The sequence below is a fragment of the Dermacentor variabilis genome, chromosome 6 (assembly GCF_050947875.1).
Source record: "Dermacentor variabilis isolate Ectoservices chromosome 6, ASM5094787v1, whole genome shotgun sequence".
Classification (NCBI taxonomy): Eukaryota; Metazoa; Arthropoda; class Arachnida; order Ixodida; family Ixodidae; genus Dermacentor; species Dermacentor variabilis.
In genome coordinates, this window is record NC_134573.1 from 137,134,907 (window position 1) to 137,156,852 (window position 21,946).

A 21,946-nucleotide genomic window follows, 5' to 3' on the forward strand; every position below is an offset into this window, starting at 1 on the left:
CTGGCCGCGAGCTCCCGTGCGAGGCGCTTTTTCGGACGCGTCCCGTCCCGGAGCTGCGCTGGGCCGTCGGCATCGCAGCGACGCTGTACCCAGAGTCCCGCGTGGCGAGCTAATTGCGGGGTTCCCCCTCGGTGGATGCCGCGACGGAATTTGCATCAGAAAGCGTCGAGCCGCTCTCACGCCGTCACCGGTCCGCTTAGGTGTGTGTGTGTGTGCCTGTGTGTCTTATTAGTATTAGCCGGGTCGACGCCGCTTCTGCTGCTGTCATTATTACTGTGCCGCGGGCTATCTTTGGCTGCGGCTTCCCGTGACACAGACAATCGGCGCGGCCGAGCTATATACGAGAGCGCCAGAGTAGGTCCTCCCATTGTTCGGAAACGGCGTCTGCTTCGCTGCTGACACACAACGTGAGTCGAGAGGACGGGGAGGCTGAAAACAAAACAAAGCAAAACAAAAGAAACTATACGCGCCACCGGTATATGTATGTGCGCGGAGGTCGCAAACGTTACCACTACAGCAAGAGTATAAACAAGGCGCGTGGAAGACCGTATTCGTGTTACACGGCCGATCGTGCCCGTCTTGCCATAAATATAGAGGCCAGCAGTCACAGAAGCTCGGGAAAGCAAGAAATTGAAGCGTTCTTGCTTTTGTTTTTAATTATACGATGGCTTTGATACCCCAGATGAAATTGTAGAGGTTACGGCATTGCCTCCGCAGTGAAACACTGCCTTGGCTTTTACTTTCGCACCCTATTACTTTGGTGCCAAAGGTGAACCGCAGCCTGCAACCCTTAACGATTTACCTCAAACGATTGAAGGAAGAACATAGCGATGATGATTAAATAAGTCTCTGCAGATGCGAAAGGGCACTTGATATATCTGTATGACCAATGCTATATACTGAGCGGGTAACGCGAAGCGCTATCATCACGCCTTAGTCATACATTGAGTCAAAGTCATACATTGACTGAACACGTCCAACCGCGCGTCTCCTATATATACCAAGTATACCTACCGTATGCCCCAGCTAACGTTATAGCCAAGATGTTCAATGAGAAAGAAAGATTTAAAAAAAATAAGACATCATATAAGCTGCATTTATAAGACCTGCGGTGTTCGGTCATCAGCGTTCCGACAACCCAACGCCGCAGGTCTTAAAATCCTATCTTGCACAGTGTTTTTTTTTTTTCAAATGACCTTCTTTTTTCGTTGAACAGCTTGGGTAACGTTAGGTAGACCACCCGATATTGAGGAGGCTACGCCTGTACTTATGACTTTCGGTGCGACCGCAAAGAAAGCGGCTGCAGCAGCGCCCATATAGCGAGCCTCGCCTGGAGCTTCTACGCCTTTCACTCTTTCTGGCGAAACCTCCTTCGTCACAGCGGCGCATCCGCCGAGCTTTGCGGGACGCGGGGGGAGAGTCCGACGCACGCGCGGCGCGTCAACGCGGGGGCAGGCGCGTCCATGTAGCTGGGCCGAGGCGACAGGTGGTCGTTAGCGCGTCACGCGGCCTGCCGGCGGGGCAACCACCACCGTGCATTGCTGCCGGCGAGGAAAAGCTAAGACATAGGAAGGGTGGGTAGATGGAGGAGGGAGGAGGGGGAGAGGGAGGAGGAGGCAACACCTCTGGACGGCAGGCAGCAGACTCGGAGTTTACCCCGTCTCCCCGCAGCGAGCGAACAACGCACTGTTTGGTTTGGAAGCCCGGAGGAGGCAGCATCTCGCGTGCGTGCCTGGACCGGACGCGGCGCCGGATTTGAGCGAACGCGAGAACTCGGCGCCTCTGGACTGTACACACCTTGTGCGAAGAGAAAAACGGTGCAGTGTTGTCGAAGTTAAGAGGCCGGCGTTAGTAGAGTAGGGGGCCCGATGTGATGAGGTTGCACCGTGAGTTAAACGGATGCGTGTGGTTGGCCAGAGCCATCTTTAGCTGCCTAATTTCAGTGGCCAATGATTACGACATAGATAAGTGCAGTCTTAGATGGATCACCTATTTTGACAACACGAAAAGAAAACGCACAGTCCTCCAGGGTGGTGGCGAAAAAGGCGGTCAAATATATGTCTGACCAACCGCCGACTTCCCTTCCACCAACCTCTGATTTGGTGCAATACTAATTGTGGGTATTTAAATAAAGGGTCAGCAAAACGATACAGTTAACGTGCACCACGATCCTTTGCTACATGCTTGTAGCATTAATTAAAGGTGCGCACGCATTTACACCTCTTTGTTTGTGGGGCCATAAATTAGAAGTTTCGATGCTACGCCTGCATAGTAAATGTAGCCCTCAAACGCGTCAAAAAAAGAAAGAAAGAACGAACGATATCAAAGCCTCAAAACAACAGCATTGTGGCCTCCAGTTAGAAACTGCGTGAACCTCTGCATCTCATTGCACGGTACTAGTGAGCCCGATTTTGAGTTTACTGCATGACGAAAACTAAGAGTGCTCCTTTCTTTATTTATAATTTTGTTACATTGCTCATTTTTTTTCCTCGCTTCATCGAACGCGCGCAGCGAAGCAGCTGCCTTGTTTGAGTTGCGATTTGGCCGCCGTCGCCGCAGCGTGAGGAATATTTGACGGGAGCTCTGGCACCGCCCCGATATTGCACCACCAGAGGAAGAGGTGATGCGTGAGTTGCGCTTCGGGCGAGATGCCGCAGCTGCTCTTGTATACGCTGAAGGTTGTGTGCTTCCATCGGTCTGACGACTTAGGTGACCTGATAGGAGAAAGCGCGCAGAAAGAAAGTAACGAAAGAGCTCCTATAGGAGAGCGTGAACAATGCTTGCTTGAAACTCGGGAAGCTTTATACTGCAGGAAACGCCATGCGCATGACATCTTGTAGGACAAAAAAGAAAAATCTACATTGTCAAAGAAAAAAGGAATAGCTGTAAGGAACAAAATAGAGAGCACCGTCATTTCCTTATTTCCCACCGTTCTTATTGACTGCAATGCCGTAATATGAATTCGGTGCGCAGCGAATACACAACGTGGCATTGAATCTGTCAGCCATGAACCTTTTTTACACGCAACAAATGTATGCACACATTTCTGTGCAAAAAAAAAAAGAGGAAATGCGATGACAGCTAAAAAAAATAGTCCGGTCACGTTGAATAAGCCAGTGGTCATCAAAGTTAGTCTGTACTGTGTTCGGTCGATCATTAAAGTCGGATCACAATTACACACACACACACACACACACGTTAATGCACGTCGGTCATTAACGTGGACATTAAATATTGCGGAGTCCCGCAGTACGGCGTCTCTGACCGTCACAGAGTTGCGGTGGGACATCTTGATCAATCACTAAATCAATCAATCAATCGCGCGCGCGCGCGATAGAGAGAGAGAGAGAGAGAGAGAGAGAGAGAGAGAGAGAGAGAGATGAAAACGATAGAAATCGACGTAGACAAAGTGTCGGGCGGAGTGCGAAATAGCTGCAAACGCTTTGAAGTTTATTTCGAGCCGCCCCGATCACGTTTCTCTGTGCGCTATTTCGACGCGCCGCGTCCTTCATGTTGTTGTCGTTTACATCGGCTTCCTACGGCTATGCTCGGAATCTGACGCAAGCGCGACACGATCGGTGGCGCCGAATAGCGCGCGCGTGTGTGTGTGTGTGTGTGTGTGTGCGTGCGTGCGTGCGTGCGTGTGTGTGTGTGTGCGTGCGTGCGTGTGTGTGTGTGTGTGTGTGTGTGTGTGTGTGTGTGTGTGTGTGTGTGTGTGTGTGTGTGTGTGTGTGTGTGTGTGTGTGTGTGTGTGTGTGTGTGTGTGTGTGTGTGTGTGTGTGTGTGTGTGTGTAAGCTGCTGGCAGGGCCTGCAGTGTTGTTATTACACAGCACATTCTTCCACTCTCTCTTCTTTCTCGTGATTTTCTTTCGTATTTTCTTTTCTTAGAGCTCCCGCTCTCGGAAGCTCCTCTGTGGCGTCGCGCGGCTTTGAAACGCTGCCAAGAGCCGCGCTATCGACTGGCCCGCGACGAGCTACACTATACGGCGAGAGCTCCCCGGCCACGGCGCCTATAAATATATCGTGCTGCCTGCCTTACTTCTTCGCTGTGAACGCCTCGAGACACATCCCGCCTACAGCTTTGCCGAGACGACGCCCTACGTCCGATTCTTGGAACCCGCCCTCCGTGAGAATATAATTTATGGAATTTTCCCTAGAAGTTCAGCTTACCTTCTATATACTTTATTTTTTTCTGTCCACGTTTTCGCAGCTAAAGCACCAGCATCAGCTGCTGCTGATGATGATGGTAGAAGGCGGGCAGTATGCTACCCACTTGTGAACGAATGAATGAATGAATACTCGCTGCCACAGAACGTATAGCGCTTTGAATAGCTGTACGGCATGCATATCGGCGCCCGAGCGTCCACCACTCCGCGAGACGCCGCGTTGACACTCCCATGTTGCGCGGCATCGCAAAATGATGTGAACGCCTGACACATCTTTGTGAGGATATGGGAATACTCTGCAGCTCTGGGGAATCTTTTGGGGACGATACAATCACGCAACCAATTGTTGCTGTTTTTTTACAGCGAAGCTGTTGATGGCTAGGGTTCCGTGAAGTTTTCCTGTGTGCGAGCAAAAACTATCATCATCAGCAATGACTTGTGCCACTGGCGCGTTCGTCGTCGTCTTCTTCCACAGCTGGCTACGATGGCGCTCATCGTTCCTTTACTGCCCCTCCCTCCGCGAAGGCGCTGACGGCACCGACCCAGTGCCAGTCGGTGCGGTGATTTCGGTCTCAAATTCTTTGCCTCAATATATCGCGAAATGAAAGCACGAATGTATATAAGGAATGTGTAACACTAATTAATGAACGCGAATGTATAAAAACAAAAAGGCTTGGCATGCTGCTTCATGCGAGCATGGCGAAGGATGCAGTAAATAAATAAATAAATAAATAAATAAATAAATAAATAAATAAATAAATAAAGATGGGCTAATTAAAAAGATGTGCACGCAATCAAGCAGTAATCAAACTCAACCACACAACGCGCTCTAAAACCGAACTGAGGCAGTTTAGAAGGCCTCACTGAGGATATATGGGTTGATGAGATTACACAATTCTAAGGCGCGGGGCGCGGAAACGGTTGTCAGAGGAAACCGTTAATTAAAAATCCTTGCGCTCTGCTCCGCAGTGGGCTTATTAGCAAATGAGGCCGCCGCTAGTGACGATGACCGTTATAAATTTTAGGAAAATTTCGGTTTGTCACAGAATATAGCGTGAGGTTCAAGAGCGCGCAGCAGGGCACCTCTGTCTTCCATGCGGCCCAACTGTGGAATCAAGACTCTCTCCACACGCACTAATGCTTGTGTATGTCCGAGGAAGCCGCAGAGGAGCGTGTGCATAAATGCGTGCATAAATGTACGCATATATCACAGAACGCTCGTCGAAGCTAACGTTTCGACGATCAGCCACGGAATTGAGACTTACGAAAGCTTCTTGCACGAAGCAGGGAAGCTAAATTCGGCCCTCCTTATTCCTGCACGCATATTACGTAGTCCCTGCGCAGCAGCTAGCACTCATCGAGAAAACCGCCCGCGTGATGCAATCGGCAAACTCGAAGGCAACAAGAATGCGCGCCCCCTCGCTTCGCCAAGGGTTTCTTCGCTCACTTCGCGCGAGAGATCACTCATTCTGGAAACAGCGAAAACCGAATAATAATAAGAACAATGAAAGAGCGAAAGAAAGGGGCGCGACAAAAAACACAAAACAAGTCAGCTCGACCAGCCAAGCGTATACACCGCATGTTCGGGAGAGGTCTCCTCCGCCTGTTAGCGTTATTGCTTTATTAGGACGGACAAAAAGATATAATTACAATAAAACAAAAAAGGGAGCGAAGGGAATGTTAGAACGAGGGGAAGTGGACGGGCGAGGGTGTGTTCGAATATTGAATCAGGCCCGGAAACCTGGTTAGAAGGAGCGCGCGTGTTTATGCCCGCGTGCAGCGCCTCGAGCTCGAGGCCAATTAGCCGGAGCGCGGCGAGAAAACGAGCAGACCGCGAGTCGTCGGGCGAACCGCGGCTCGGGCGCGGCAGCAGGATCCGCCAGCCAGGCCGCGGCCCAGTCCTTCCTCTCTTGTTGCTCCCGGCGGGGCGCCTTGCTGCCAAGGAGTTCGCGCGCAGCTCCCACTAACTCCTGCTCTTTCCCTTCCCCTTCCCCCCTTCCTTCCCTTCTCGATCTCCCACTACACCCTCTGACACGGGCTGGAACACCACTGCCACGGCTTAAGCGTGGGGGGGGGGGGGGGGGGCACGCGGTGCTCATCACTGATATGCATGATGGCAAGGCGCGATAAGGCGTGAGCCTTTCCCGCGAGCTTAGGCCAGCATGACGCCGCTCTCTCTCTCTCTTCAGTCCTTTCCGCGGTCGCTTTGCTGTATGCACAGCGAACACGGTGTATCTGCCTATTCGCTAGATGTATGCGCGTGTTAAGGAACAAGCGGTGGCTCGTAGCCGAGCTTCCTTGGAGGAGGTTATAGCCTGTGTTTCACTTTCAAGCGACCCGAGCTCGAGAGCTCGTTGAAGTGTAATCGAACGAGCCCGGCGCACCGTTTTGAGTCGTTTCAACAGCATTGGCAAGTGGTAAAATTCGCGGACTGTTAAATGTCCCGAGCGGCGTGCACGTGTTTACTACATCTGGCATACGAGAGGTCTATGTAGAATGAACTCAGATATAGAACACTCCCTCTTTTACGAGCTCGAGATTGATTCGAGATTAGAAAGCATTCAGCTGGTTGGTAAAGCAGAAATTATTCGAAACACAAAGTTGGGGGATGCGTGAACAGGAAGGTGGTGGCTACACAAAGGTGCGTTCGATGTCGGCCCACCCAGGGAAGTGAACTTCTGCGACGTTCACTGGGAATTATGTTGCTTTACACTGAATGACACTGAAAGCCAGTCACCCACACAGCGGAGAAAATTACGCGGTCAAATCTAACACCTGCCTCCCTCCCAGTACACCGTTCCGTTTAGACGCACAAGATACTTCGCAGGGAAGCCTATAGACTATTTTATGGAAGCATTTTTTGAGTGTTGCAATCTTGGGCATTAACAACAACAACAACAACAACAACAACAACAACAACAACAAAGGTATACTGTTTTCTGTCTCTAACAACCCAGTGCAAGTACACCACAGTCGATTCGCATGCGCGCAAACTGGTTTGTACTGATGTACGAACGCGTCTCGTGTCTCGTGACCCCGTCAATATGACATCGCTCGTCCGCGTAACAGCTCCACATGGCGGCGCCCCCATCCATTGGAAACACAATCATCTATATAGTATAAAACGTGGCGGACAACCATTTGACGCGCACCAGCTGTGTAGGGGCGTCGCACATGAGCGAAATCTCAAGCGCAATCGCGTCACGTGCCGGGAGGAGCAGGCTCGCGACGTTCCAGCGCGGACCAGCCAAGGCAGCTTGCAGCACCTGCAGAGACGCTTCCGTGAACTCAAAAGGGCGCCCGGGCACCATGGCAGCGGCAAGCAGCATCAGCAGCCATCGCAGCCGCGAGCCACGCGTTCTCTTCGCGGGCGGACGCGTCCTCCCCACGCCGGAGGTAAATGCGGCGAATGTATATTAAGCCCTCGGGCCGGTGGAGATAGCGATCGCGCGTCTTTATGCCAGGCCGCGGTCGCCTCTGCGCCGTGCAAGCGACGTCTTCGCCTCCGCTGCGAGGACCCGGCGCCAGGCTCGGGGCGCCGTCGCTACGCCGCGCGCGTGGTCGCCGAGCCGTAGCTGTACGGCACAGAGCGACGGACGTGCAGACACACTGCGCGTGCGCGTCAGCGCGGACCGCTGCGCGGCCATCTGCGCGATCTATACCTGGTGCAGCCACGTCCTCTGTGACCACACGATGCCTAGGTCGTTCGCTATAGTGCATATGATGCGCGCGTAAGAAATTTTTTTTTTTTTTTTAAAAGTGGTTCTTTTTCGTCAACGGAAAACGGGAATCGGATACTTGATCGCAGAAGGATACTCAGAAGAATATCAGCTTGAAGAACGGTATAAAGAGGGTGCGAGTCAAACTCGGGACGAGAACATGCAATTCGAGCACTTGATGCTCAATTCATTATGTGCTGCCGGGGTCAACGATCCACGAATTCTCACAGTCGGCGCACTAAAATACCTGGACATCCTGCGTGCATGACTGGGAATGCAGCATCGGACACAGCTGTACGTAGCAGAAGTCGCGCTTTGTTGCAGCCTTGCCGCCTTGATGTATTTTTTTCAGGATAGCTGCGTAGCACCGTGCATTCTTCCGTGCCCATCACGCTCTAGAGAGACGAGACTGGCTTCCGCAGAACGGACATTTCCTAAACGTTAAAAATTCACCGCTTTGTGCTGCCGCGTTCGGGCAACCACGTTGAAACAGGTTGCTTGGCATGTAGGGCACACGTTTTCGGCAGGAACAAAGCGAAAACAAAAATAACAATGTTTCTTTTTCTGTTTTTGGGGGCCCGCGAAAATTTTACTGATTGCGACGACTGCGTATTCCGAGGCGCTTAAATGTTGCTAGCCTGTCTTCTTCGTATCGTTTTTTTTTTCGCAATCCGACAGTAACTAAACGCGTCATGTAAGCATATTCAGACAGCCATGGCTGTGATGCTCGAGTTCAGAGACCTCTCAGCAATTCTGCGTCCGTCTGTTTACTAATGCATTAATTTTTATGTTTTGTTGTTTTTTTTACATCCCAGTCTTTCTCATCTGACCGAGAGGCGAGTCATGGCGGGGAAGCGTGCGTTGTCGTTGGCGGTAAAGGGGGCGGGGGAAGGGGGAGGGAGGGAGGAACGCGGTTGCAAGTGCACGCTTGCTCGGCGCCGACAAGAACGCGCAGCGTTGTTTGGCGAATGCCACGGTCCTCGTCGCAGCCGCCGCCGCCGCCGCCGCCACCGCGTCTTTTGTCCGCGGTGGCCACACCGCGTGGAGCATCACAGCGCGGGCCCACGTCGGCTCGCGCTGCGCGAGCCGCGGTGGTTGCCGGTGGTGGTGGTGGTGGTTCCCCCGACGGGTGTATGCCGCCGAATCTCTACACAGCAAACCAACGAACACACACACACACACACACACACACACACACACACACACACACACACACACACACACACACACACACACACACACACGGCCTGTGTGGCGCGCGCGCACACACACAAGAGCGCGGCGGGCCACCGCCGGCGACGGCGTGGCCCGCATTTGCATCAGAAATGCCTCTCTGGCCAGGTGGAAAACAAAAGGCCGCTCAAGCGGTCGCGCGTGACCACGTGCGCGTTTGCTCTGCGTGCGCGCGGTGCCGAACGCGCGTGTCGGCGGGCGCCCATGCTCGCCTCGCTCGACCCCCTCCTCTCAAAGGAGGAGGAGGAGGACAGACGCATATACGTGTGTGTGTGAGAGAGAGAGAGGGAGGGGGGGCGCACGACGCTGCCGGCGGATGTCGGCGACGACGGTTGAGGTCCTTCCTTGCCGCCTGGTACATGATTATGCATGACCACGTCGTGAGACTCCGGAAAACTTATTTCGACGGTCTATATACGCGAAGTCTACGAATGTTGTTCTGTAGAATCCACATATTATAGAGAGTTTTAGAATAGCGGCCCCAATAGCTTGGGGCCCCGAAGAGCTTTGAGGGTGTTCGCGTTGGGGCACGCAGATGTGAAGAGGTTTAGAATAGGTTGCGGATAGCGTCTTGCGCTGACAGCGCCACTACGGCGTCAAAGAAAAGCTATTAGAAATAATTAAACAAAATATACCATTTTATGATGGGAATAGTAATTTTGACTTGCGTGTATTCGCGTTTAATTACAATTTAGAGGTTATTCTGTAAGCAGCAAACAATTAGTTGCCCTTAGTTTTGGGCAAACCAACTTTACCTGCCTTCACCGGCCAAGCTTAGCCGTGTTAGGCCTACGAGAGCCATAAAATCCACAATCGAATTCAGAATGAGCGGCGTCTAATGAATCAATCTTCATAACACACGATAGTTGAGAGAAAGCGATATCCGCAGTCACTTTTCCTAGCTTGCGAACTTCACGCGTTACCACGAATCGAAACCAGTTTAGTGCTAGGTTAGAGCCGTCGCTTCGATGGGTGCCGCCATGTTTGCTGACGCAAAGCTTTTGGGGTCGCTATTTGGGCTCCCGCTAAATCGGTGAAAAAGCGTTCCCAACGCAAAACCCAAACGCAGTTGGCGTCTCGCGCATGCGCAGTGGCTTCGACGCTATTTCTTTGGGGCCCGAAAAGGTTTGGGGCCCCTATTCTAAAACTCTCTATTGTCTGTGTAGGGAGAGTCTGCCGGCGGTTCCCCGGAAAGATTTTGATGCCTAACGTCCACACTGGTTACTTTTCGCAACTGCAGTTCCTTCGCAAGTCTGCAGGCCACAAACAGACCTTTTAAGTACTGCGGATTTGTACACATTTCAGAGGCAGTCTCTGTAGACTTCGCATAGGGGAAACTACAGGTCTGCATGAAGGCAAGGAGAATATAATACAAGGCAAAGCGGCCTACAAGAAGGCCATATACAGATTGTATAAATAAATTCTTTTGTAACATATGCGCAGATGGCACCGCTCCTTCGAACCCCTCCGACCACACGTAGACAGGTTACCCTTGGAGCGCATATAAAATTCCACTTAGCGCCGGTGTTCCAAACCGAAAGAAGGCTCTCCCAAGGCACCCGGCCAAATCGAGCGCGCGGCCGAGCCTCGCTATGCCTCGAGGTGCTCCTTATTTGCGTTTCGTGCTACTATTATCAATATGTAGCCAAGAGAATTGGAAGAGCGCGCGCGTATCCGTACTGCCCCCCGCCTCCCCCACCCCGGCCTTGTGACGTTGCGAGGTGCGGGGATGGATGCTGCAAGATGTCGCCGCACTTGTTAGCACCATATACGAGCAAGTGCGAACTTGCCTCGAACGAAACAATGTGCCAACGCCAATTCGAAACGGCTTTATTTTTCCTATAAGCCACGTGGCAACCACATGGAACGCATTTCCGACCTATCGCAGCGTCGCCCGGTGTCGACGCGTCCTTCGGTTTAGCTGCGCATTGACCATGCTATAGTACCGCCGGAAATGCGTAAAGGTGGAAAACAACCGTAAATCTGTTTATATATAGACATATATGTTTTAAATGCCAACCTGCTGTCGCGAACTTGAAATGCGTAAGAACTAAACATTTCGTACTCCCGTCTCAACAGCTCTGTGCAACAAAGCGATAACCTATATACGCGGCATGACGAGAGCCGGCTGAGTATGTATACCTCGGGAAGGGAGAGATCTTGGCTTCGGCATCGCGCGGCGCTAATCTTTCCGTCACACCAAAGTCCTTGTCATACATCGTCATACACAAATGTGCTTCATCCGGTGGAGTACGTGAACTCTCGTAAAAAGGAGTTAAAATGCGCGTCAAGCAGTTACTCCCGGTACAGGAGAGTCATCATCACTCTCCTTGTCCTGCAGCCTTCGCCGCACTCCTCGGAGTCGGTGAGATGGAGCACCGTCGGCATTCTTTTTCGCGTCTGCCGTTACACGGAGTGTAGTCATCGCGATGCAACAGCAGCGGGTGCAAACATCATTGAGCGGAAGGTCATCAAGGAGGCTTGAAACTGGATCGGATCACGCTCCTTTGATACCCCCCCCCCCTCCCGCATTCCCCCCAACTCCCATTGTATTGCTTTTTTATTTACTTTCTTTTGGACAAATATTAATTGTGCCTCGCCGTTCAGCGCTCGCCATTTTTTATCGGTACTTTGCTATATAGCCTACCTCTCAACGACCGGCGAGCCGAATGCGAGCATCGGTCACGTCCGCTGCCCCCGTACATAAGTGGTCGCCTCTTTGCGCACCACGGTCTCTCTCTGAGCGCAGTCGTGCGTCGGAAGCGAGGTACAAGCCAACGGGCTTGCGTCCTCAGTGTTTTTCTGCTCGCGTGCTTCTAAGCGTCTGGCAGAGTGCTCCGAAAAAAAAAAAGAAGAAGAAGAAAGGCCCGACCATCGAGACAGGCAAGGCTGGCACCGTCGTTATATAACGCTACACGCTATTTCATTGGTGTTTTGTCTTAGCCTCCTCATCATACTCCCGCGTTCTACGCTCTCCTCCCAACCTGGTCTTCTACTCAACACCCTCTTTCTCTTCTTCGAGAGCAGAGGTTCCTCTCGTTTCCTGGACCAAGCTTTCGTAACAAACACCCGGCAAGCTCGCATAGCCGCGGCGCCACCGCAACCGCCGTTTCAAGCTATACACTACGAGCGACTCGGACCACGTGTTTCTGTAATTGGCTGATCGTGTGTCGGTCTGCAATCTCCTTTTCAGCGCGTGCTGCGGAACCCCCCGCGCGCTCGTGAAGACGTTTCGGCCGCGAAGTTGCTCTCCTATCATAAGCCGAAATGCGCCGTCGTGGCTTAGTTCGAAAGAAACCAACAGGCGCTGCTGCTGCTGCTTGAACGGAGAGGAGAAGAAAAAAAAGCTGAACGCTGGGGTCTCCTTGTATGCTTAGCTAGTGAGGGGTGAGGACGGGACACACGTTGGCGCAGCCGCTGCAGATAAATGAGCGAGAAATGCATGCTCGCGCCTCCTCTTTATTTCTCTCTCTCGCTCTTCCACATGTCGATCGTTTGCGGATCCCTGGGGGCGAAATCGTGAGCGCGCACGCTGTTTGTAACAGTGCAGCAGTTAGTTATATACCCAGAAGCCGTGATTCTCATGGAACGATCGGCGCAGTGATGACTGCAAACAGCTATGCAACGTATATGATGTAGCGTCGTCGAAATGGTGAACCTCGTACGTGCTTTCTGTTTAATACGCGGCCATGCTGTTGAAACCACCGCCGTTAAGCGCCTGTAAGTGTGGAATAGCAATGTGCACATGGTCGCGTGACGCTTCATTGAACGTTTGTATAGGAACTTGCGAAATAACTTTGTTTCCCTACGACAGGCCATCGTTCATCTGTGTTACGTACGGCACTAAAGGTATTGGTGATATGTGTCGACGCCATGAGCATCCAAAGACTTTCAAGACTTTTCGGTTCACGAGCCTTGAATGTACATCAAGTATACGCAATGCGAAAGTGTCTACTGGTGTTGATTGTTTCCCGCCATGCACCTGTACCCTTGCCATGACCATCCAAAGATTCTCAAGCCTTTTCAGTTCATGAATCTTGAAATCTTGAATGTCCATCAAGTACACGCAATGAGAAAGTGTCTACTAGTGTTCATTGTTTTCCGCTATGCACCTATACCCTTGACGAGCACCATCATCAGCAGCAGCCTATTTTATGTCCACTGCAGGACGAAGGCCTCTGCCTGCGATCTCCAATTATCCCTGCATGTCTTGCGCCAACCGATTCCAGCTATAGCGCCCTCGAATTTCTTAATTTCATACCCCCACCCAGTCTTCTGCTGTCCTCGACTGCGCTTCCCTTTTACCACTCTCCGACGTGAAGGGTGCAATTACCCTTCACGATGGAGAATGGCAAAAGCGTGTAAGGGTTCCTTCAGTCAAGGCTTACAGCATAAACCGAATAACGCGTCCCTTTGAAAACTTTGTGGTCCGTTCGACTCGAGGCTGCGCCATTCGTTGTACAGGCGCGGCCACTGCGGGAACACGAGAGCCCGTGGCTGCGCTCCGCGGAGCGCCACCCCCGGCGCCTCGCGTCAACTCTTGGCAGACTACTCGCTATATGGCAGATGACTCCCCGGGTCTTTGGCCAATCGCTTTGATTACGCCTGCGCCGCAAGACTTCATGAGGCGCCGGTGGTGGGGCACTCCGCACAGTGATGCCATGGCCTTCGTGTTCCCGCTAGCAGTGTCCGCGCCTGTACACACTCACAAGAGGTATCTGTAACAGAAGAGCGGGCACTCACGGTGAGCAGTCCTGTAACCGTGGACGGCCCTGGCTGCGGGGTTCCCGTAGTACGACGAGGCGGCGGCGGGGCCCGCGCCGTCCTGCAGCGAGTGGAAGAACATGTCCATGTCCTCCTGGGCGAGCACGGCCGGGTCCTGCCGGCCCTCGTAGCCGGGCCAGGGCCCGGCCTGTTCTTCCATGGCGTCGCGCGACGCGCGGCACAGCGCGGGGCAACCGCCGCTCACGCCACCGTGGCCGCCGACGCCAGCGCCGCTGTGGTGGTGGTGGTGGTGGCTGCTACTGACCACCAGGCTCGGGCTGCTGCTAACGACGCCGGCGCTGCTAGCGTTGCTGGCCGCCTGCAGAGACGAGAGAGAACCGTACTCTCAGTGTCACGAGGTCCCGTTTGCCGCCATTTTCGCGCCAATGGATGGGCTACTTGTACGGCGCAACCCCTGTTGTAAATGCACTTTCAATGATGGTGTAAAATCTATTTCAGTTGGACTTGTCGGACTCGTTAGTAAAGATTAAAAAATCTAGCCGTGCGAACTAGGGGGTATACGTGTGGAAGGTACTTGACGCGAGTAATTTCGAATCCTGATTAGGCTGCGACTTCTTATTCAACATGATTTAACGACCGTTTCCTCTGGAAGTGCTACAGGTTAATTATTCACTTATTTAAGCACAGAACGGAGAAGAAGCAGATACACTAGTTTAAACGCAACGGAGGCATGAATATCGCGAAAGTGTGTCATGGAATACAGATATATAAGGCGTCTATGCGGGAATAGATAGCACTGGCAGTGACACCATTTGGCGCTGCGATCGAATCTAACGCACAAGAGACGCTGTTGCCCCCCCCCCCCCATTGTAAGAAAACTGTTCCCTTCCAAAAAAGAAAAAAAAACAGACACATTTTGTGTGACGATGTATCGCTCGTTGCATGTGCACGCTCATGTCAGCGGTTAAATGAAACTATACGTCAAAAGATTACAGCGTGCTTTCATAAAACACAATGTATACGCCTTTCACGTATTCTGGTACACATCCGCTCTGATACCTATGTTATCGCTATGCTAAATATCTCCTAGTGCAGTAGGAGGTCAAAAAATCTTGAAAAAAATCTGGGGGACATTCTAAATTAATGTAATTGATAAAGAAGTCAGATATGCAGCAAGTGGTAGCAAATTTTACTAATATCTCAGATTTAAGCAGCAACCACGAAAAAAAACCGAGTACGAATACAAATATAGTGGCGTAAAAATAGCAAACGCGTGAAAGTTAGGGGACATTCTAACAGTTCGCGCCCGCGGGCAAAACCGTACAAAGGTATTAGTATTCCTGCGGCGTTAAACGGATATGGCAATACAGCGGCATTATTTGCAGCAGGTTTTTGTAACAGTATCAATAAGCATCCTTCAAACTATTATTTGATCGGTCAGTCGTGTCGATTCGCGTGTAGTAGTGCACAAAACAAATATATAGAGAGAAAATGACGTATTTGGCACTGGACTTGGCAGTTTCCTAAGGGTAAGGTCAATGACACATTGGAACTAAAGTTGGCACTACGCATGTAACTGTGCGTGTGAGTTGTGTGAGAGTTGAAGATTTCGTAACATTTAGTTCAAAACATAATAATAGCTCTCTTTATTATAGATTCCAGGAGAGATCGCAGCTTGAGCGAGTGTATGCGGAGCGTTATGGAACTGTCGAGGTAGTACTATCAAACTCGTTGGCAGCAACAAGCCAGATACGCAAAAACTTATTCAACATACCAGGGTACGCTGTCGCAATATTTTCTAACCAGCGTATTATCGAATGCGGGGGAATCTGTTTCAAATTGAATATAGAGAAAAAAAAAAATAAGGGTCAGGTGTCCCATTGGTTGCTTGAACCTAGGGACATATTTGGCAGGGCTATGAAGGAGATATTGATTTTGGCAGCACGGTCGCTATCCCAATAGGAGCGATTTTACAATCGCTGCTACAAGTTTTAGAAGATTACACGGCTTGTGGCACCTATGTGCGCAAAAAATGAGCATAGCAAATAACATTAATAAAATTTAAAAAACAAATAACTTTAGCAAAATTGCTGTGAAAGGCAACTTCATAATAACATTTTTGCATACAGTGCCTATATCAGTAAATGAAAAAAGAAACAGAAAGACCACCACCAACAACAACAAAAATAATTTCATGGGGCCAGGGAGTTAGATGGAATTCAAGCAAACATCATTACAAGCCCACAGTGTAGAATAGCCCAGCAAGCCGCTGGAGAAACGGCATCACATTGGTGGTTCCCCATTGTCCACGACTTGTATGAAAGTGGCCGCGACGTGTAACCATGTACCGGACAAACATTCCCTTCGTACCCGAATTCGAGGCGACACAAGTTTGGCAACTAACTATCCGGCACGTGTTCTACATGTTCTGTACGCTATAGGTCGCACTCAGTGTACTTGCGAATTGCTTTATAACGGGAGTGGCTTCCGTTAGGCTACAGTGATGAGCCCGTATTTTCTGAATACGTCCACGACCGAGTGAACTGCGTTTAAGATCAGTACGAGAAAGAAAGAAAAAACCTTGTTCCAAGTTTCATTCGGACCGTCACAGCCGCTTTGCGGGTTATATAAGAACAGTGAATATTTTTCAGTAGTATATGATGGCTCGAAGTGCGTTATATCCGAAATTGATTACGCTGATAACGTTAGCAGGGACCTACTGATTCGATATATGACAAGATTCACATTATACGCGTTCTTTTAAAACTGTGTTTCACTGTAGTGGCTATGCTGTATACGGTAAAACAACAGTCTACAAGTTACAGCTTTCTTAGCTGCCAGAGACGCTTTCAGGAGTGAGTGTATATTTCTCGAACCGACCACTCACATTGGATGTATGCGACAAGAAAAACATCGCAGGAGGATTTTATACAGACCGTTTTAATTAATGGTAAACGATAATATAACCATCAAATAATATAACATATTCAGGAATACAATAACAACCACTGTTTGACCGTGGTTTTCTCTGGTCAACCAAAAACCATGGATGGCTGAAACAGCCAGACAAAACGATGTCCGTGCAATGATGTGTTGCCGGTTGACTGCACATCGTTGGCTAAGTTTTTGTATTTATGAAACGTCTACTAATAACGAGAGATAATAAAAGAAGCCAAGGCGCATGTTGGTCATTCCTCATTTAACCATATATAGCGAGGGAGCCATTAATTTCACTTAAGGTTTGTCTTAACGATAAGAATATTATAATTGCAATGAAAGTCGGCGTCTTGTTATTATTTATTCATACAAATCGGTGCCCACTTCACGGTAAATCTACAGTGCTGCGTCGCTGTAACGGCTTAACGTCACGGAACTAAAGATTAAAAATGACGTACTTTATTTGAAATTTTGTATTTCTTGCGATGCTGTGTTGGGCGCACTGGAATCCCCCCCCCCCCCTAAAATATATAAAAAAAATTTCGGCGACCGTCTGCATTAGTAAACTGCTTTGTGGTTATGGTGCCGATCTTGCACAATTCAATTGCTCAGTCTGACTTCTCTGTTGACTATACAGCGCGGGTAGGAATCGGTTAATCTGAGAAACTTAAGTTACACCTGGAAAAAAAAAAACATTCTGCTAACAAATCAAAAACTCTATTTATTGGTACGTCTAGCGCTGTAATTTACATTGAGTATCACATTTCTGGTACAACATACTTGCGTATCACAACACCGTTCATTGGGCAGGATGAGCGTTTATGCACCAGTACACTTCTATCGACACAACATACATCCACTCTATAAAAAATCAGCGCCCAACAAATGGCGCACGATTATACGATCATCGGATTTTCGTCAAGGCTTTTTGTGAGCATCTTTAGAAGCCAACAGCAGGGTGTTCCAAACGATCGTACGCAAAGTACCGCGCTTCTTCGAAGACACTATATATATTGCAACATCTATCTGTCAGGGGGTGTACTCTCGCGGTCATAACGTTTCCCTCGATGAGGCAGCGCTTTTATTTGGTTCCACTTATCACCATACAAGCGCCAGGTACAAGTATGTTTCTATTTGTCATAAGAAAGCACGCCATATGTACATCCACCACGTGCAGTTCCTTGCGTTCCGAAGCTAGCAAAACCGTGCTGCAAGATAGTTACAGCAACGATCGAAATCATTAAAGATGAATTAAGTTGTCGTTAACAACAATGCAGACAGCAGCTAGAAGGCCACGTTTTTCGATATTTAGCCGAAGCTTCCGTCGTATTCGATCTAAAACGAATGGTGCCGAGTTCAGGTTATTAGATTAATCTTGTTATCGGCGGTCTGCTCTTTTGGAATTGAAATTTGTGAGTGTTTATGAGTGTTCAAGCGAGCGCAGGCTTGGCGTGAAAAAAAAAACGAGAAAAGAAAACACCACAACGTAAGATTGAAATCGAAGTAACGAGGCCACTTCAAAACTCGTCATACCAGCAACTCGTGACAGCATGTTTGTCAACATACTCCTGATAATATTCGTCTGTTGAATTAAAAAAAAAAGTAATACGTACTGCGTTGTGTTGGAAAACGAACAAAGAATACAGCTGGGGCCGATTCACAAAGCTTTTCTTTCTTAAGTGCTGTTTTTCATTGGCTGATTGCCTGCGGTAATAATATGTACTACACCACTATTGGCTGGAACGAACGCTTTTAGCGTAATAACTTTTTTCTGAATACGGGCCCTGGTTTTTCGCGCGCAAACTGCGTAAGATATGCAGTTAAAATGGCAGTGGTGAAGTTGCATGTGAGCTCTTAGTGACGTCACAGTCGACGTCTATTTGACAGCAAATTCGAAAATGGAAATACATGACCTCTATTTTTGTCACTAACAGACTCTTCTTCCACCAAAACTATTAGCAGAGAGAAAGTCTTGAAAGCGAGCTCTTCCAACACAGACAGAATGACACAAGGTTTTCGTGATCAAGCGCACGCATAGAAGATTTTCCTACTTACTGTGTCGCCTCTGCACTGCATGCGTCCCATCAGCGCAGTTCAACAACACTTACGCATGCAACGTGCGGAGCAACAACCTTTAGTTTTCGCCGTATACTCAAGAAAAGAAAAAATGAGTATACAGGATCGTTACACTATAGTGATTGATATACATCCAGGTAAACGTCTGAGAATAATCGCGAGGAAACCAGCTTGCCTGTTATAAGATGCTTTGTCGATTCACGAAACGGCTTGTCTGATATTACTGTACATTTACGGGTGCACGGCGTTTTTTTTGTTTTGTTTTGTTTTGTAGACCGCGTTAGAAAAAGTCCGCATATAAGTGTCCCTCCGACGCAAATGTATACGAGAGGCAATTTGCCGGAACTGTTCGCGAACGAAGAGCATTCCTTCTCGCGCTTAAAGACGTACGCACGAAGACCGAGGCGAACACGACAGTGAGCATATCAGAAAGCAAGCGAAGGGGTATATGTGTATATATATGCGAACATGACAATCTCGACGACACACCGACACGAGTTGAGGATAAATCACCGCCGCTCGCGGCGTTGAAGCGTCTCCATCTCCCCGCCGACAGTGACCCCGTATCACGCGACCCATGCAGTTCTTGTGCATCCATGTCAGGAGAGAGCCCAGCATTTCGGGCACGCTCGGCGTATGCATAAGCGATTCTGGCTGCAGGCCTCCGCGCGGCGCGTTTTGTACTATGGACTCGCAAACCGCGGGGAAAGGCTATCATCGTATGTGTAAGCTCTGTGTATATATAGGTTCGTGCCGAGAGACCTACCTGTGCAGCGAGCGTGTATAGTCTGCGGGAGCGTCCGACCTTGCGTGTTGAAAGGGCACGCGAATGTCGTGTTTATATGCCCTTCAATGAAGACACGCAACGGCTCTTACGAAGCTCGACTTTGAAAGTGATGCGTGTTGTGGAACGAGGAGAAATGTGTACACAGCACGCAGCAGCCTGTGTGGACGACAGACGTGCTTGTAAACAAGGGGCCCCGCTTCGAGGCGTGCGGTGCACACAAATTATTATTATTATTATTATTATTATTATTATTATTATTATTTGTTTTGAAAACGTATATACATTGAACAGGAAAGGGAAAGCGAGGAGCAGGCTGGCAACTGCCACCGGAACAGGGGCACAACGCCTGCCCACTCTTCAGAAGGGGGGTGACAGCAACACAGAGATGGAAGATAGGAAGGAGGGGTGGAAAGCGGAAAGGAAGAGCAACCGGACAAAAAAAGCGCCCATATACTTAAAACACACACTCGTCATAATGTGACTCCCCGTGTAACGTACGTATACAGCCTAAAGCTTGACCAAGAAAGTATAGATGCATAAAATCAGCCAGGCTTGGGCCGGTTTCCTCTAAAGCGCGACACCGCGATGCGGCACTATGCATCGGGCTGTCGCGAAGTTGACACCGTCGAGTTCTCATGAACAATTTCTTCTTCTTCTCGAACGCGCATCATGCATGGGTATTTGGACGCTATGCAGCGATGTCAGCCGTGGCTTCCGAAATGCTTGCGCGAACGTCACCGCTTCTCGAAGACCCGTCTTCGTGATGCGCAAAATCACGGCGCACACACTGCAGAGCGCCGTATATATCTACTATATGTATATGTATATGTAATGTATATGCATGCTATCTGTATACGTGGCCGCCAGTGCTACAGCACTGTCGTTGCCGCGCCCGACCAAACTTCAGACATTGCTGCCGAAGTGCGAGTTCGGTCACCAGCGGTCGTAATGGGCACACGGTATTGTATGATTATTGGGGCCGTCGCCGCCGTGCTGTCTCGCTATCGCTATCGACGGCGCATGCGCCACTCGCGCGCGCAGGGTTTTGGAGGGTCTCCAGAGACGCCGTGTGCGTTTGACAGCGAAAAAAAAAATTATGACAAAGCGAACGGTGGACGCGCTGTCAACGATCCGCCGAATCTCATCGACGGCGGAGCAAGGATATATATATAGCGCTCTGCATTCAGCTGCTGGCATGGGAGTTGTGCGCGCGCACATAACTACATAACTTTGCTGTTGAGACTCTGAATGCATGCACCATGGTCCGAGAAGCACGGACAGTGAACGTAGAGCTAACGTTTATCTAATGCTTCACTTGGCGCCGCTCACTGACTGCTTCCCGTCGGCCTCATCTCGTGCTCCATCGAGGTACAGCGCTGCCAGCGCCACCGGCGGCGCTGATCACGCCAGCGTAGTGTGAGACGCCTGCTGGCGGAGGGCAATGTTCCTTCTGCACATGTTAGGAGCTGCTTTGCGTGCTGGGTTGCGCCAACATGTCGCACCCTCGGGTGTAGTTAGAACCGCGCATCCGAGGAGTTCGAGCGCGATGATGAACTTGCTCTCGACGATTCGCCCTTCGGGCGAAATGGCCCGATATTTTTATTTGCCAGAGCAATCGAGCGTGAGAATGACGTAAGGCCCCTAGATAAAACAAGATTTTTCTGTAGGGGCCATCCGAATGATGAGGTGGCCTGACGGCGATGGCCGTGTATATACGGCGGAAAGGGCGGACACGACACAGCAAACTCAGTTACGCGCTTGCCAAGTGTTGTCACAATAAAAACAATAAATGTCATCGTTCGCTGGCAAAGTTACCACACTGTGCGGCAGGAAAACTTGTGGCACATTTAGTGCCGCGCACACCCGACTGTGCTCGGGCTTGTTTTCCGATCGGTAACTACTGCGTTCCTAGTGATCACGTGATGCTTTTGGGTGTCAATATGTAGCATTAGGGAAATCAAGTGTATTAAACATTCACGACTGTAGCGGAGCACAACATACGCCTCAATAGGTCTAACATTTTCGTAGGTTTCTATCAGGCGAGTCAATAAAAGAGAAAGAAAGAGAGAGAGAGAGGAAGAAAGAAAATGAATACATGCTGCCAATGAGCACTCAAAGACGCCCCGAAAAGATATAATACCGCGACAACTCATTGCTCCCGACGTTCTAAATTATATCGCCGGAGAGTTGAAGCGAAAATAGACTTTTAGGAGACGCGGAAGTGAAGAGCATCGGGAATATCTGATTTCGGGATCGCCGTAACAGAACTCGAGAGCTTCGTCTGCTTATGAGTATTCTTAGG

The 21,946-nt window shown here is 49.9% G+C and overlaps 1 protein-coding gene across 5 annotated transcripts in view; it reads right to left on the reverse strand.

Annotated features, from left to right (window-relative positions):
• Positions 1-21,946, reverse strand: part of LOC142585287 (transcription factor GATA-3-like) — a 402,755-nt gene that overhangs the window by 66,919 nt on the left and 313,890 nt on the right. For all 5 annotated transcript variants that reach the window (XM_075695922.1, XM_075695924.1, XM_075695923.1 and 2 more), the window contains exon 2: positions 13,863-14,202. In XM_075695922.1, coding sequence (XP_075552037.1) covers positions 13,863-14,202 — 340 coding nt within the window. The remainder of the gene's footprint in view (positions 1-13,862; positions 14,203-21,946) is intronic.